The 17,620-nt window shown below is 49.4% G+C and overlaps 1 protein-coding gene across 2 annotated transcripts in view; it reads left to right on the top strand.

The window, feature by feature from the left end:
- TTYH1 (tweety family member 1) overlaps positions 1–17,620 on the top strand; it is a 66,590-nt gene that overhangs the window by 39,302 nt on the left and 9,668 nt on the right. For both annotated transcript variants that reach the window (XM_081885981.1, XM_081885980.1), the window contains exons 3-10: positions 4,011–4,122; positions 5,905–6,125; positions 8,092–8,187; positions 11,292–11,364; positions 11,689–11,764; positions 15,488–15,543; positions 17,219–17,311; positions 17,486–17,578. In XM_081885981.1, coding sequence (XP_081742107.1) covers positions 4,011–4,122; positions 5,905–6,125; positions 8,092–8,187; positions 11,292–11,364; positions 11,689–11,764; positions 15,488–15,543; positions 17,219–17,311; positions 17,486–17,578 — 820 coding nt within the window. The remainder of the gene's footprint in view (positions 1–4,010; positions 4,123–5,904; positions 6,126–8,091; positions 8,188–11,291; positions 11,365–11,688; positions 11,765–15,487; positions 15,544–17,218; positions 17,312–17,485; positions 17,579–17,620) is intronic.

Here is a 17,620-nt window from a genome sequence, read left to right as displayed (position 1 = left end):
TCCTCAGAGCTGGCCAGGAATGGATGTAAGGGTCTTGACACTCAGACAGATGAGGTGACTAGTTGAGAGGTTGCTTGAGTGAGTTCAGTGTGGAGCCAAACTCCTGTCAGAGTGATCTTCCCTGAAAAGGATTGATTCCCACTCAGCCCACGGAGCGTAACTCAGTGTTGACTCAAAGGGAGGACAGGCCTGACCTATCTCCCTCTTTCCTATTGCAAACAGCCCCTTTTGCTACTATTTTTAGTAGGGTTATGAACATAGCTGTCAACTTTTCCCTTTTTTTAAGGGAAATTCCCTTATTCCGAATAGGATTCCTCACAAGAAAAGGGAAATGTTGACAGCTATGGTTATGAGGAACCAATGATCTGGCCAAATTTGGGGAGGGGGTACAAAGAACTTGCTTATCATGCCCCTCCCCATAATTCAAACACTGGTGTAACAACAGTACAGCAGCTAAAAGGATAAATGCAATTCTGGGTTGCATCAACATGTACTGTACACACTAGACCTTGAAAGCACATTTGAAGCACATTGTTTCCTTCAAAGAATACTGGTCACTGTAGTTTGCTAAGGGTTTCTGGGAATTGCAACGCCATAAGGGATAAACTACAGGGCCCAGAATTCTTTTGAGTGGAAGGATATGCTTCGAAGGTGGTTTAAAGGCATAGCACAGCCATATACTGTTGTGACTGCAAGGGGAAATGATGGAGCCCCTCTAGTCGGCTTTGGTCAGGCCTCACCTGGAGTACCTAAAATGGGTAGCCCATTTTAGGAAGGATAGAGAAACAGTGGGATGCGTCTAGAAGACAAAGAGGGTGCGGGGCCAGGATGCCAAATCCTATGAGGAAAGGTGGAAGGCAGGTATGTCTAGGCTGAAGAAATAACCATTAAAAGGCATTGCATAACAGTTGTCTTCAAATATTTAAAAGGGAGTCACATAGAAGATGGAACATTTTGTTTTTCTCCTGCTTCAGAAGGTAGTGCATGAAGTAATCGGTTCAAGTCACAAGGAGGCCTTCCAGATGTTGCTGGACTACAACTCCCATAATCCCCTACCATTGAGAGGGGTTGTGGGAATTAGAGTCTGGCAACATCTGAAGAGCTCCGGGTTCCCCACCCTTGCCATGGGGGATCAGAAAAAGTGTCTATTGACAAGCACAAGCATATGTAATGTCAGTATAGCATCACTGAATTAGTGGCATTTAAGAACACAGGTGGCGCTGTGGGTTAAACCACACAGAGCCTAGGACTTGCCGATCAGAAGGTTGGTGGTTCGAATCCCTGTGATGACGGGGTGAGCTCCCGTTGCTCGGTCCCTGCTCCTGCCAACCTAACAGTTCGAAAGCATGTCAAAGTGCAAGTAAATAAATAGGTACCGCTCTGGCGGGAAGGTAAACGGCTGCTCTGGTTCGCCAGAAGCGGCTTAGTCATGCTGGCCACATGACCCAGAAGCTGTACGCCAGCTCCCTCGGCCAATAAAGCAAGATGAGCGCCGCAACCCCAGAGTCGGCCACGACTGGACCTAATGGTCAGGGGTCCCTTTACCTTTACCTTAAGGATGTTGGGGTCAAGCAGCAGGTGGAAAGGGAGGAAGGTTGTGGGAGATAAATGGAAGAAGAGCAGGAGTTGTGCATTCATCTAGTCTGAGTCATCACCAATCCTGTACATAATCCTGGGAAACCTGGATAAAATACTAAAATACAAACAAACAAGAAACCCCTAGCCTAGGAAAAAAATCACCAGATTAGAACAAAAACTAGCCGTCCATGAACGCGGTGAACTGCCCCTCAGAGTGTGGCTCAGGTGGATAAATGTGCAGAGAAGGGCAGTTCTGACTGAAGGAAGAACCACCGGTATTTTTGGTCCCTCTTGTGCTAATCCCCATACATTTTGGTTGCAGCTGTTCTGCGCACGCCTGTGTCATTACCAGAAAGACTGTAATTACCCACCCGGCATGCTCATAATTACAGTTAAGAAGCGAGCCAGGGGGTGGGCAAACGCGGTTGTCAGGAGCCAGGCGCAGATAGGTGGCCCAATCCAGGACGAGGGAGGGAGAGAAGGAATGGGGGGGAGAAAATGGGGTCTCTCTTGTGCACCGTTCCTTTCACACTCACTTGTTCCCTCTCTGCGCAAATCCCTTCCCAATCCCCAGCCAGTTGCCATAAGGAGCTTAGACGTTTTCCTCCCTGGCTTGATGCTGCTCCCCCAATGCATCTTTGCGCTCGTCCCTTCCTGCTCTTCCCGTCTGCACTAGCACTTCTCCTGATGCAAATCCTTCTTTTCTTTCTTTCTTTCTTTCTTTCTTTCTTTCTTTCTTTCTTTCTTTCTTTCTTTCTTTCTTTCTTTCTTTCTTTCTTTCTTTCTTTGGCAAAGATTCCCTCCATTGTGCCTGCAGGAGGATTCCTCCTTGTTCCTGCCGTGGGTTCTTTGGGAGCACGGCTACACAGCTGTTTGCAAGGACGGGCTGGATGAGTGCACATCCAATATGCACCTGCCCCCCCCAGTCCACAGGTGCCTGTTACCATCCACACATGTCCACTGCGTTCCCTTGCCCGTCCTTGTCCACCCTCGCCACAGATCATGGCACGGTGGGCCTGGCACGAGATGTTGAGGCTACGTTGCAAGTGATTGCAAAAGGGAGAGAGCGCCAGCCTGCTTTGGAAAGCCTCACCTTCGCCTCCTGCTATGTTGTGTCCAGTGCGCTGTCAGCTGGGTCCCAGGACTCCAGGCTCCCCTCTCCCTCCCTTCTCTGGGTCCGAGAGAAGCCCTGCGGCAGGCCACCATTCAAAGACTGTGCAATGATCAACACCTCTTTGGAGCCGGAATATAGCATAGGTGGAGCAGGAGAAACACCCGCTTTCTGCATTTCCATTTTAATGCACAAGCTCTGAATCAAAGAGTGTGGGAAACTATCTGAGCTGGGGGCTGTTTGGAGCCTCTTCTGACAGGTGCTTAACGGTTGACGGCCAGCTTCAAGGGCCCTTCCCGCATTCATAGAATCATAGAATCATAGAGTTGGAAGAGACCACAAGGGCCATCGAGTCCAACCCCCTGCCAAGCAGGAAACACCACCAGAGCACTCCTGACATATGGTTGTCAAGCCTCTGCTTAAAGACCTCCAAAGAAGGAGACTCCACCACACTCCTTGGCAGCAAATTCCACTGTTGAACAGCTCTTACTGTCAGGAAGTTCTTCCTAATGTTTAGGTGGAATCTTCTTTCTTGTAGTTTGGATCCATTTCTCTGTGTCCGCCAGTGTGGTGTAGTGGTTAAGAGCGGTAGTCACGTAATCTGGGGAACCGGGTTCGAGTCTCCGCTCCTCCACATGCAGCTGCTGGGTGACCTTGGGCCAGTCACACTTCTTTGAAGTCTCTCAGCCCCACTCACCTCACAGAGTGTTTGTTGTGGGGGAGGAAGGGAAAGGAGATTGTTAGCCGCTTTGAGACTCCTGAAGGGGAGTGAAAGGCGGGATATCCAATCCAAACTCTTCTTCTTCTTCTTCTTCTCTGGAGCAGCAGAATACAACCTTTCTCCCTCCTCTATGTGACATCCTTTTATATATTTGAACATGGCTATCATATCACCCCTTAACCTCCTCTTCTCCAGGCTAAACATGCCCAGCTCCCTTAGCCGTTCCTCAGGGCTGTTCTTCTTTAAACTGGGCTCTGTACTTCACATAGAGAACTGTCCTCTGTGAAGTAGGACACATGGCCACTCTAGCTCCATGTTACATAGTGTTAGGGGGCTGTGCAGGACCTGCGTTCAAGTCCCCATAGACATCGGCTTGGAGACTGTGAGAATGGGATGCTGCACTCGATGGGTGATTGGCCTCATTCAGCTGGGACTTTCTGCTTCTTATATCCCGGTATAAACAGGCACGAGCAGCACAGATATGGGGCCATGCAGGATTTAAGGGACACCCTCCCCTTGTTCTGGGAATGGGGTTATGCCAGCTGCAAACCCTGCATGCATGCTGATCCATTTCTCTGCCTTTCTCCACCCCCAACACAGTGCTGGGATTGGCATCGGTTTCTATGGAAACAGCGAGACCAACGATGGGGTGTACCAGGTCACATACTCGCTGCTGAACACCAACCACACACTAAGCTCCATCGATGCTCTGGTGAGTGCATGAGCGAACAAGCGGGGGAACCCCATGCACTTGTTTATATGGTCAGTTACCCCTGAATATGCTTTTAACCTGTGCTCCACTTACAGAGAAGAACCGTAGGTTGAAATTGGCTGTAAGCAACCCGTGACTAGATCACTGGTATTTGACTCATGCCTCTTTCCTCCAGGGACATGTGCACAGCATGCGTCCGACATGTTGCAAGTGCCCCTAATATGAAGGCACACAATGGCTAAGATTGCCGCAAGCACTAAGCCGTGTCTAGGCATTCACCTCCACACATTATCAGAGCATGTATAGGGAGGAATCAGGGTGTGCAAGCCAGCCCTCTCCTTTCTGGCTACACCCCAAAACCTTAGCACCCTGAACAGAAGGTCCAAAGGGGGAGATTTCTGAGTATTCAGCTATTACCCACTTACAATCCTACAGATGAACGAGAACCCTGAATGATCAGGGCTCCAGTTTGCACAGGAGATATCTAAGCACATCCAGCCCAATGTGTGGAGAGATCCCACTTCAGACCTGTCTGCTCAGCATGCAGAGATGTCAGCTGCAGAGCCTGTAGGGAAATTAGAAGGGCAGGCCTAGTGCACTTGGTGTTAAAGGTGAACACCTGTAGCATATTGGTGATGCAGGTGAGTGGAATGAGAATGCCATGTGTGGCACAGGCAGTGATGGATAGTGTCTATTGGGACTGGTTGGGCAGAAGGCAGGGAGGCCAACAGTAGGTGGCGCCAGAGCCAAGGACAGGCAGAGCCAACTCGTTAAGTTCAACAATGACAGAACGGAGAGTGAGGAACAGGAAGGGCGGCAGCCAGTCCGCCAGCCTATGGGCTGCTTTTGAGGAAGAAGGCAGGCAGTGGGGGCTGGCTGAGATGACGTTGGTGGGGCACTAGCCCATTGGCCCTAATAGAACAGCCTCCACCAGGTGTGGGGAAACTTACTGGTTCAGATTGAACAAACTCATCCTGCTACTGGAAGCCCACACAAGGACTTTGGCTGGTACAGCATGGCTTTCCCTCCCCTTCTCCCTGCACACACTGACACACACACACAAGCCTCAGATCGGCTCTGGGAGGTTGTGAGAACCCCCAGAATAGTGTGCGGGGTTCGGAGGTGGTTCTACTGGGTAAGCAAAAATACAGGCACCAAAAAAACATTAGAACAGCACGACACTGGATTCCCTCCCACTATGGGGAAGGCAAGGTCATGGCATCTGGCAAGCCAAGGGTGCGAGTCCATCTAATCCAACGCTCTGTCTTCGCTGCTCACCGAATGGCCCCCTTGGTGTGATGCAACCAGTGGGAGTCTCGCCTCTGAACGCGGAAAGGCGTTCCTCCATATTTCACCTCATAGCCATTGATAAACTTTCAAATGTCCTCTTCCCTTTGGCTGTGCGAAGAAGGAAGTGAACACATCTCAGCAAATACGTTTGATTTGCATAATCTTGGTCACAGAGCCTGACCCCGCCAACCCCCACTATAGCGCAGAAAAGGTTCTGCAGTGCTGGCAAGATGGGAGCCAATCTCCAGGACTAACCCTGTGGTTAAGTCATTCTGTCGCTGATGTAAGGACAGCCTGTTCTCGAAGCGCAGCTTGGCACTCGCGTCCAGTGTGAACAGGCGCACATGGGACACAATGCGTCGCGTTTGCCACGGGCGTCTGGTGTACGAATCTTTGCCAAGGCCCTGCACGCCACACGATGCCATGTGGCGCATATGGCTTCTCCTCCTTGCCTACACATCGCTTTGCGACTCTCCTCTTTTCTACCCACAGGTGTCTGAGACGGTGGAGCTGCTTTCGGCGACCGTACGGGGGGAGCTGACCCAGCTGGAGGAGACGCTGTCCCCACGAACTGAGCTGGTGGCCGTGGTGCGGAATACACGCCGCCAGGCAGAGGCAGTAGCGCAAACGCTGGATGGCATCCCTTTCTGGGGCGAGGCACGCAGCACACCCAGCGTCCTAGCAGAACAAATCGGCTACCTGGAAGATTACAGGTGAGATATGGGGTGCTGAAGAAGGGCATGCACTGAGGACGTGGGTGGCACTGTGGTCTAAACCACTGAGCTTCTTGAGCTTGCCAATCAGAAGGTTGGCGGTTTGAATCCATGCAACAGGGTGAGCTCCCATTGCTCTGTGCTAGCTCCTGCCAACCTAACAGTTCAAAAGCACGCCAGTGCAAGTAGATAAATAGGTACCACTGCGGTGGGAAGGTAAACAGCGTTTCCACGTGCTCTGGCTTCCGTTGCGCCAGAAGCGGTTTAGTCATGCTGGCCACATGACCCAGAAAGCTGTCTGTGGACAAACGCCGGCTCCCTCAGCCTGAAAGCGAGATGAGCACCACAACCCCATAAACGCCTTTGACTGGACTTAATCGTCCAGAGGTCCTCTACCTTTACCTTTTTTGCACTGGGAAATGATGGTGGGTGTTAGTACTGACAGAAAGACAGGGTTTCTGTAGAAATGGATATATGATGAGAAAAAGTGTACTCCAGGGAGCATAGGTTTTCTTTTCATTGTTGCTTTTCGGATTTATTAGTACAAAAACACTTTTTAGGCGACTTGGAATAAGAAAAGTACAGAGTTCAACACAGCATTCATGCATTCCCTAACAAAACAACAACCTCTTATCAACAGTAGAAACACCAGCTGTCTATAGGCCTTTGTAACCTAACACAATCCACATCTCCCATCAGTGCACATCCCATTACTTCCTGCTGAAATCGCAGAACCTTTGTGGACCGCAGTTGTTCTGGCCCTTCTGAAATAGCCACCATGTGATAGGATTGGGGAACAACAATTTAATAAATACAGAGCGATCCTGCCTTGAACACACTATCACTGTGTCAATAACAAGTTCTTGAACACACCCGTAATAAAACACCAGTCCAGAGGGGCCCCAAATAAGCTTAGAGAATAAAGTAGGTTTACGTTAGTCTGTAAGACTATGGGCTGAACTGCCACTCATTATTTGCAGGCTGGTGGGTGGGAAACCCCAAAGTCCCTTTATGACGGTGGTTCTCAGAGGGTGTAGCAGGAGAAGATGGCAAATGTGTCAGAAAGATTCGAGGGCAATCTCAGAAACGTTTAGACATTTCAGTGTGGTATAGTAAAAAATTATTATTATTATTTGCAGAATATGGATAGATATATTTTCAGGATGAGAGCAAGAACATCAAGTGTTTGGGAATGATCCATGTTCTTATGTGTAGCTGCCTTGCTTTATACTTGCTAGATGTCCCTATGACCGTATTATAAAGCAGTTGTGCCCTGTGTTATAAATCAAGCACTGCTAGGGATTGTTTTCTTTTTGTTTTGCAAAGTATTTCTTATCAATTAAAAAAAATAAATCGGTGGGGCGCGAGCAATTTTTTATTCTGAAAGCGTGATCCAGAGGGGAAAAAATAGTTTGAGAACCAACCACTGCTTTATGATGACCAACAAAAATGTCACAAAACAGCAAGCATAGGAAAACTCGGCCCTCCAGATGTTTGGGGACTACAACTCCCATCATCCCCGACCACTGGCCCTGTTAGCTAGGGATGATGGGAGTTGTAGTCCCAAAACACCTGGAGGGTCGAGTTTGCCTATGCCTGCAAAACAGTGAGAAAGCTTTTAAGTCTTCTAATCAGCCTGGATGTTCAGCAAAGCAGGAGGTACAGGACGTGGAAAGGTACAGGACGTGTTTTGCCATGATGCCTGTGTTGGTCAAAAACCCATTTTTGCTGCTTGGTGCCATGAAGAGCATGTGAATTTCAGGATTTAGCATACTGCACCACTGCCTGGGAGGCTTGGTAGGACAGAGGGGTCGATGGCAGAGGCCACAGTCGGCTGCCTACAACTCTACAGTCCCGGGGTGGGGTGTGGGGAGCAACCTGGCAGTGGGAAGAGGTGGGTCGGAGGTGGAAGAAGCGGGCTGAGTGCGTCATCCTCACTCCCATCTCTCGCTCTCTGGCACCCCAGGTGGCTGGCCTACATTTTGCTTCTGCTGCTGGACCTCATCATCTGTCTCTTCACCTTGCTGGGGCTGGCGAAGCAGATCAAGTGGCTGGTAATCGTGTGAGTGCGCCATCTGGCGGGCACATCCGGGAGCTGCTGGTGTTGGGAGGTGGCAACTGAGAAGAGGGGAGAGGGAGGAAGGAGGAGGGAAGGAGACAAGGGAGCAAATCTACAAGGCGTCTTACCTCTTAAACCAGGGGTCAGCAAAGTTTTTCAACAGGGGGCTGGTCCAATGTCCCTCAGACCTCAGGCTGGATATATTTTTTTTTTGGGGGGGGGGGGAATGAACGAATTACTATGCCCCATAAATATCCCAGAGATGCATTTTAAATAAAAGGGCACATTCTACTCATATAAAAACATGCTGATTCCCGGACCATCTGCAGGCTGGATTTAGAAGGCAGTTGGGCCGGATCCAACCCCTGTGCCTTAGTTTGCCTACTCATGTCTTAAACACACCCAGCAGGGATGCACTGAGGAATTTGAAACGAAACATCAATGGGCTTCAAGCTGTATGGCCCTCCCTCGGGGGACAGGGGGATGCTTAATATCAAAACGTTTGATAGTAAAGGTTTGCCGTGCAGAAACGCACACAAACTGGGTAGTGAGACATTAGAATCATAGAATCATAGAGTTGGAATAGACCACAAGGGCCATCGAGTCCAACCCCCTGCCAAGCAGGAAACACCACCAGAGCACTCCTGACATATAGTTGTCAAGCCTCTGCTTAAAGACCTCCAAAGAAGGAGACTCCACCACACTCCTTAGCAGCAAATTCCACTGTCAAACAGCTCTTACTGTCAGGAAGTTCTTCCTAATGTTTAGGTGGAATCTTCTTTCTTGTAGTTTGGATTCATTGCTCCGTGTCCGCTTCTCTGGAGCAGCAGAAAACAACCTTTCTCCCTCCTCTATGTGACATCCTTTTATATATTTGAACATGGCTATCATATCACCCCTTAACCTCCTCTTCTCCAGGCTAAACATGCCCAGCTCCCTTAGCCATTCCTCGTAAGGCATCGTTTCCAGGCCTTTGACCATTTTGGTTGCCCTCCTCTGGACACATTCCAGTTTGTCAGTGTCCTTCTTGAACTGTGGTGCCCAGAACTGGACACAGTACTCCAGGTGAGGTATGACCAGAGCAGAATACAGTGGCACTATTACTTCCCTTGATCTACATGCTATACTCCTAATAGGAGTAAAAGGCAGCGCTGCAAGATCCTTTAGATGAGAGGGATCTGCTTGCAATACTCACTTCATTTGCCAGTATCCCAGAAGAGCCCGAGTGGGGAGGCAAAGGAGTAGACCTGCAAGGTTAATCTCAGGGTTGTGGGTTCAAGCCCCACATTGGGCAAAAGATTCCTGCATTGCAGTGGGTTGGACTAGATGACCCACGCATAGCTGTCAACGTTTCCCTTTTTTCAAGGGAAATTCCCTTATTCCAAATAGGATTCCTTGCAAGAAAAGGGAAAAGTTGACAGCTATGGACCCACGTGGGCCCTTTCAACTCTGCGATGCTATGATTCTATCAGAGCCCCATAGAGACCTTGCAACCCGGATGCTTTCCCTGGCCCAGGACTTAGTTATTTAACAAAGGCAACACCCCTGCTTTCCTTCTCACTGCAGCCTCTGTCAATGTCCTGCCCTCCCGCCTGCCAGTGGTACAATCTGCCAGTACTGATGTGGCCCCTCTGTGTATGAGACCTGGGGCAATTGCCCCTACTATTCCAAATCCCACCACCACCACTAAAAAGGCCCTGCCACCATTCCACACCTCTTTCCAGTGGCGTAGCGTGGGGGGTGCAGGGGGGGCCGGCCGCACCGGGCGCAACATCTGGGGGTTAGGGTTAGGGGGCGCAAATCCATGGGTTAGGGGGCGCAAATCCATGGGTTAGGGGGTGCATATTACTTGCCTTGCCCCGGGTGCTGACAACCCATGCTACGCCACTGCCTCTTTCCCACCTCCTGCATCAATGTCTTCAGCATTTCTAAGCCCTCTTGCTCACTCCCGGTCTCCCAAGCATTTGCACCAGGCACTCCTGCAGCTGGGTTTCCCGTACACCATCCAAACTTATCAAGGACTATTAGTATTTGTTTGTCAAATCCTAACTAAGCAGCCCTTTGAAGCAAAACCATGGCAATATCCCCATTCATGGTAATTAGGCAGCGTGCTCACAACAGATTGCATCTGCACTAGGCTTGGCCAACCTGGTGCCCTCAAGACATTTTTGACTACAACTCCCATCAGCCCCCTCAGTGCCCCATGATATAGTGATGTCATGTTAGATTCTGGTCTTAGAATCACATGCCCCCCTTCGCTCTCTAGATGGTCCTCCTTCAATTACCGTATTTTTGCTCTATAAGACGCACCCGACCCATAAGGCGCACCTAGTTTTCGAGGAGGAGAACAAGGGGGAAAAAAATTCTCTCCCTCTCTGCGCAGCGCCCCTTCAGCGAAGCAGCAGGAGAAATGGAGCCCCTTCCATTTCTCCTCCCGCTTTGCTGAAGGTGCGCTGCGCAGAGAGGGAAAGCTGTGCAGCACCTATTCAGCGAAGCGAAGCCTCCGGAGCGCAGCGGGAATGCTCCCGCTGCACTCAGGAGGCTTCGGGCAGCTATCCCTGAAGCCAAAAGAGCAAGAGGGATTGGTGCACACTGATCCGTCTTGCTCTCCTGGCTTCAGCGAAAGCTGCACAGCCTGCAATCGCTCCATAAGATACACACACATTTCCTCTTACTTTTTAGGAGGGGGAAAGTGTGTCTTATAGAGTGGAAAATACGGTAATTCCAAATGAGGTGAGCCAGCATGGATGGGTCACATCCATCAACCGTCCCAATTAAATCAGGACATCCCATGGGGTGGTGGCTGCGCTCTCATGCACGAGCATGGTGCCCCCAAACACACAAGAGCTCAGGATCCAAAAACATGTGAGATTGCGGCCGGACATGTGTCTCATGCAAGATAGCGGCTCTCACGTGGGTCAAATGATTCGCATGGGAGCACAGCCCCGGAAGACAAGCATCCCGGTTTTGCACTGGTACATGTTAGAGGGTATGCTTCATATTCATTTAACTGAGCCAGGCCGTTGGCTTCTGCCCCAGAGTCCTGCCCGGACTGCACCACCACCAATGCCCGTTTGAGTGCCTTCCTCTCTCTTTCCTGCCTACAGAATGACTGTCATGAGTTTCCTAGTCCTCATCCTGAGCTGGGGCTCCATGGGGCTGGAGACAGCAGCTGCTGTGGTGAGTTTGGGGCTGTTGTTGTTTTCTCTTAATACATTTGGCAGGGACAGTGCCCAGATCACTATTTCTTTCCTTTCAAAGTCCGCCCCCTCCCCCGAAAAAAAAATCTCTATTTGAACCCTCCACGTTCTCCCACGCCCTGCGGATCAAAGCTTCTGCCCCCACCATCCCAGCTTTGAGCCTTCTGTTGTGATGCCTATCAAAGTGACCCACGGCTGTCAAAGGTGCTGGACTCCACCTTCTGCAGTCACACATTTTTGCTTAGATCCTGCTAGCGACTGACTGCAGTCAAAGAGACATTTGTTTCTTCCCCTTTCCCTTCAGGGACTGAGCGATTTCTGCTTTGAGCCAGATGGCTATGTGATGAACACAACCCAAGCCAGCACTGGACTCAGCCCAGGTAGGATTGGAAGTGCCGTGGGGCCCGGGAAAGAGCAAAGTGGGTTAGCATTTGGGGAGCAGGGCTGTGCCTTCATTGCAGAAGCCTGATGTGTAGAGGTTCACCAGCGATCATGTTTATCTCCATGCTGTGAAAAGCTTCCGATGCCAAATTTTGCAGGTATCAGGTCTGCTGTTAAAGGCACAGGAGCAGACTGGGACTTCCCCCCTGCCCCCCCACTGGTTAGTTGGCAACCCTACCTGAAAAGCCTGGCTTAAACTCACACCTGACTTGCCGGCTCAGCTGCAAGGCCTTCCTTGGGCTAATTGCCACTGAACCTGTTTCAGGCAATCTAGATTGTCCCCCAGACCTAACATCCGTGTCTACAAGAATTGAAAGCCAGGGTATTTTGTGGGGCATTCGTTCTCCAGCTGATTCGCTTCTTTCTTTTTTTAACAGAATAAAACTTTATTTAGAGTTCAACGATAATGGGGGGGGGGGACCACAGTAGTTGCAACATCAAATCATTACAATTAACCAATTTTAACATTTTATAAATACTAATAAAGAAATCACACAACATCACTTTTAACTTACTGAGGTTTTCATAATACACTTTCCTCTCTTTATCTTTTTCTTAATGAATAAAAAAAGGGGAGACCAAGAAAGGAAACACAAAAAAGAAAAAAGAAAGAGAAGAGGAAGGGGGGGGAGTGAAGGGAAGGGGGGGAAAGATGAAGAAAAAACCCCAAAGCAAAACAAACATATTTAACTTCCGATTAGACTCATTGTATTATTATTTCTACAATTTTTTTCACACACAGTTCCAAGTTATTATATTTCTTTCTTTGTTTTCATCAGATATCAAAAAAGCATTATATTTGTTATTTTACAAGGTTCATTCTATTTCTACCAGGAGATATTTGTTATTGTAATACTTTTCCAGATACTTGATTCGCTTCTCAATGGGCCTATAACAGAGGTTCTCTGATGGAGACATCTAGTTAATAATAAATAGGCTGGATTCAACCCCCTGGCTCCCTTAGCAGAAGCCAGCATAAGGATCCCCACTAGCACAGCGGGGCTTCCTCCCCATCTTTTTGATCTCACGCCTCCCTCAGACCTATTTTGGAGGGTGGAGAGAACCCCCACAACAGCCCATGGGGGGAAGAAAGGGGAGATATTTCCACTGAGGAAGCAGAAACCTCTTTAGAACTACGTTGAACTACAACCGGTATGGCTATCCAAAGTAATAAACAATGAAACGGAACCCTTTTATTTATCCCCTCCTATTGTGAGGTCATGGTCCTCTCAGGGCCGGCAAGGTGAGGCGACCACCTTAGGCAGCAGGATCCACAGGAGCGGCAAATCCGGCTTCCAAGGAACTCATCAGTAGCACATTTCTTCCAGTCTGGATCTGCCATCTCCTTGGCAGCCCCTCTCACCCAATTCTGCCTCCACTGTGGCCTCTCAGAGGTGCTGCTGGTCTCCTCCCATTCCTAGGTGGGGGCTGCCCTCCGGGGTCTCCTAGGCTCTGTCCCCACCTGTCGCGATTCAGAGTGAGCCGCTTTCCCCCCACGACGGCCCTTGATTCCTAGTTTAACCGTTGGGTTGATTTGATTCCCCCAAATCAACCGTTGGGTTGATTTGATTCCCCCCTTGTTTCTAACCACCCCTTGTTCACGAAACGGATCTTCTTTACCCCCCTTCTTCCCTGGCAGAGTGAGGAGGAACATCATTTTGTGGTTCGCCACAGGTGCTCAAACTCATTGAGCCAGCCCTGGATCCTCCTTCGTGAAACTGAGTGACATGCCACAGAAACATTGCCATCATCATAGAAACATAATCATTCCAGCCTTTCTTAACCTGTGGGTCCCCAGATGTTGTTGGACTACAACTCCCATCACTCCTAGCTAGCAAGGCCAGAGCTCAGGGATGATGGGAGTTGTAGTCCAACAACATCTGGGGACCCACACGTTGAGAATCGTTGATAGACTGAAGTGCGCTTCCTTCCAACATGACTCCTGCCTTGTGTAAGAGGCCAAACACCTGTGTTTACAAAATACAGTGGTACTTCGGGTTACAGACACTTCAGGTTACAGACTCCGCTAACCCAGAAATAGTACCTCGGGTTAAGAACTTTGCTTCAGGATGAGAACAGAAATCGTGCTCCGGCAGCAGGAGGCCCCATTAGCTAAAGTGGTACCTCAAGTTAAGAACGGGTTCAGGTTAAGAACGGACCTCCAGAACGAATTAAGTTCTTAACCCAAGGTACCACTGTATAAGAATGGGAGCCATATAGAGTCAAATGCACGAGGATTAGCCAATCCCCCTTCAAAATCTATAATTATGTGTCAGCTTTTCAGCCAGCGCAATTCGCCATGCTTGGGAACACTCGCTTTGCAGTGATAGCTCCGAGGTTACTTCCCAGCTCCTGGAAATGGTTTTAAAATTATTAATAGTCACTGTGCCCACAAGGCGGGGCTATTTTCACCAGGACCATCATGCAGGGAAGTATAAATCACCCCCTGCTGCAGCCTTGGTGGAAATCCTGCCTGCTCCCCTTCCCACAGGCAAACCACTGTTATAAGAAAAACTGCTCCCTTTCTCTTATGGGGTATTCCAGAGCCTGTATAGAGTCCTTAAGTGGGTTCCCTATCAGTAGGAGGAAATAACAGAGGCCAACCAGAGTATATTTGAGAAGCAAAGAAGCTAGTAAGCCTGATCGTTATTCAAGGAACTGTTGCAACAGGGTCCCCACTCATCACACGCAGGAGGGAGGAGAACCCTGAACAATGGTGTTCAAGCCCTTATATAGACTTTTGAAATTGCCCACCCTGTAGACCAAGACCCCCCCAAATAATCATACATACATCACAGAAGGAGGCGGTCTCCAGCAGAAATCCTGCTTGCCAGGATACCTGATAATGGTCACTGGTTGCATTACCTGGGCAGCCTGGCCATTCTTTTTGTGATGGTCAATACTTTAGTTCCTGAGTCCAGGTCACAGGCTCACCCTATTCATACACAAATATGCCCTTCAGACAGGATCTGCAAGCAAAAAGACAATGGGAAGGCTTTCCCTATTTGCCTCCCTTACTGCAGAGGAATATTTGACGTTATTGGGAGAGTCAAAATGGCATCAGGATTGCTCTCCCATACTATATCAGACACATGGTTCATATATTTAGATATGTGTGCATTTATATTTATTCTATATCTTGTAACACCACCACAATTCTTGTAACACCACCTTAGGCATATAGGGGAGCCTGTGCTTCTGGAGTTAATAATTGCTGCAAGGGGAGGGGAGGCAATATTTGTCCAGAGTGAGAGAAGAAAGGGTGGCCCTTTCCAACTGCTCCCCATAGCTCTCCCCACAGCAGCTACTCAACAGTGAAATAAAAACCAAGGCACCACTGCATGTCATCTTGCTAGACCCCCATATATTGCTGAACTGCAATTCCCATTAGCTCCAGCAAGTATGGCCAATGGCCAGGGATGATGGATACTGTAGTCCAGCAACATCTGGGCGGGGGGGGGCACACAAAGATTCCCCATCCCTGCATAATGTGTCACATGGCCTGTCCTATTGCTATCAAGGGCAGAGACCCTCTTTTTGAACATGTAAAACCCAAGTTAGAGCAAACAAACACAGGATCCAGGAGGAGCATGGGAAAAGCCTGGTGCCTTGATAGGGAGCCACGGTCTGATTTCCTTTTCCTTTTCTTCCCAATCCCACAGAAATCCTGCAATACTACTTAACCTGCAGCCAAGACGTCTTTAACCCTTTCCAGCAGGTAGGCTTCCCCTCCCTTCTTTAAGGCTTAAGACGTGTGCTGCATGTGGGTGCGTGGAGTGACTCTGGGCCAACCTATCCCAAATTCCCTACCATGCAATGTTAGAATCGACCACTATGTCCAAATATTGAGAATTAAGAAACTCTCATCATGCAATCTTTGTTTCACTCTCATTTGTGTCAAAAAGGGCAAAGAATTATGCAGAACCCTGAACCGCCATGGGCCACTCATGTGGTTCAGCCACCCCTCTGCTCCCACCACCTCCAGCCACATACCCACACAGGCAGGGCTGTCTTAAGCATATGCGGTGCTGGGGTGCAAAGATCTGCCCGTCGCGCCCCCCAGTTGCCCAGTCCCAGGCACGCAGGAGGGCGGAGCTGGCCGGCCACCTCAGCGTCTCGCTGGCTTGCTCACCCCCGAACTCATGGCGCAGGGGCGCCCGCAGCAGAAGAGCCCAGCCAATGGGCCGGCTCTTCCCCGGACTCAACTCTCGGGCCCTGGACTCTTGGCCTGGCGCCCCTGAGAGCCCGGCGCCCAGGTGGCCTGCACCCCTAGCGCCTATGGGTAAGACGGCCCTGCACACAGGATTCTTCCAAGCATTGCCCGTGCTTTTCTTCACAGCAGCAGGGACTAGAAACTTGCCGCTCCTTTCTTTCTTTTTAGTTTTATGTCGGTGCACTTGGTACAGTGGTACCTCGCAAGACGAATGCCTCGCAAGACGAAAAAAGCGCAAGACGAAAGAGTTTTCTGTTTTTTGAGTCGTTCCGCAAGACGAATTTCCCTATGGGCTTGCTTCACAAGACGAAACGTCTTGCGAGTTCTTGCGAGTTTGTTTCCTTTTTCTTAAAGCCGCTAAGCCGTTAATAGCCGCTAAGCCGCTAAGCCGTTAATAGCCGCTAAGCCGCTAATAGCCGTGCTTCGCAAGACGAAAAAACCGCAAGATGAAGAGACTCGCGGAACAGATTAATTTCGTCTTGCAAGGCACCACTGTACCATCGCAACATTGCGGAATAAACAAGAGTTTTGCCCATTATGATTTGCTGAACTGAATATTAAGCTGTCCCAGAATGGACTGGAAAGCAAAACAAAATCTCAAAAGCTATGTTTGTTTTTTAACCTAGAAATTCAGGGCCATTTCCTGTTGACACATCCCCTCAGCACAAATATTTAAACTTGCACAATGGAACTCCTTCCCTCCCTGGTGTGCCTCCTAAATCTGTTCTAGGAGTTCCCAGATTTGCATATTTGGGGAGGGCCCAAGCAGGTGAGGGGGGAGATTTCCATTGCGCAAGTGTAAATCCTTGAGCTGAGGAGACATGTTGGTTGGATGCAGCCCTTAAGAGATGGCATTGAGATGCAGATCTACATCCTTATACATTTAAAAGCATGTGGAATCCTGGGGACTGTAGCTTCTCCCCCACAGAGCTACAATTCTCAGTACGCTCAACAAACTAACACTCCCAGGATTCTTTGGGGGAAGTCAGGTGCTTTCAGTGCGTGGTGTGCATTTGCCCACAGTGGTTTTCTGCACAAAGAATAGTGTGGCATTCAGCCCATGAGCTCTTGTGTGGCTACAGGCCTCGCCAGAAGAACTCTTGGAAGTTTCCCCCCTTGTGGTGGGCTTGTGAAGTTTTCTAACCCAACATGCCCTGTGTTCCTCCCACCGTTTCTGCAGAGGCTCACCATGTGTCAGAGGGCATTGTCCAACATACATTCTCAGCTGTACGGATTGGAAAGAGAAGCCATCCCACATTTCCCAGCAGCGGAGGTCAGTAGGAATGCCCAGATAGGAGGGTGGGGGGCAGAAAAACACTGGGTGCCTGGACTCTTGATTCTCTTGGTCCAGAAAGGGATCTGGTGGGTTAGGAGGATGAGGGGAGGGGAAAGGGCTGTGTAATCCAGGGCTACTGGGTTCTCTCCTCACATCCTCTGTGCATTGCAGAAAAACATCTTATCTATCCAGAGCACTTTGAACAACACAGAAAGCAAATTCCATAACCTTATTGCTCTGCTCAACTGCCGGGGACTTCATAAGGTAACCCACACACTCTTATTCTTCCTTTAAGTGATCCACTGA

This window comes from Podarcis melisellensis (assembly GCF_964234715.1).
Source record: "Podarcis melisellensis genome assembly, chromosome: 13".
NCBI classification, from domain to species: domain Eukaryota; kingdom Metazoa; phylum Chordata; class Lepidosauria; order Squamata; family Lacertidae; genus Podarcis; species Podarcis melisellensis.
Note: the sequence above shows the minus strand (reverse complement) of the source record. Positions and strands in the feature narration are given on the sequence as shown.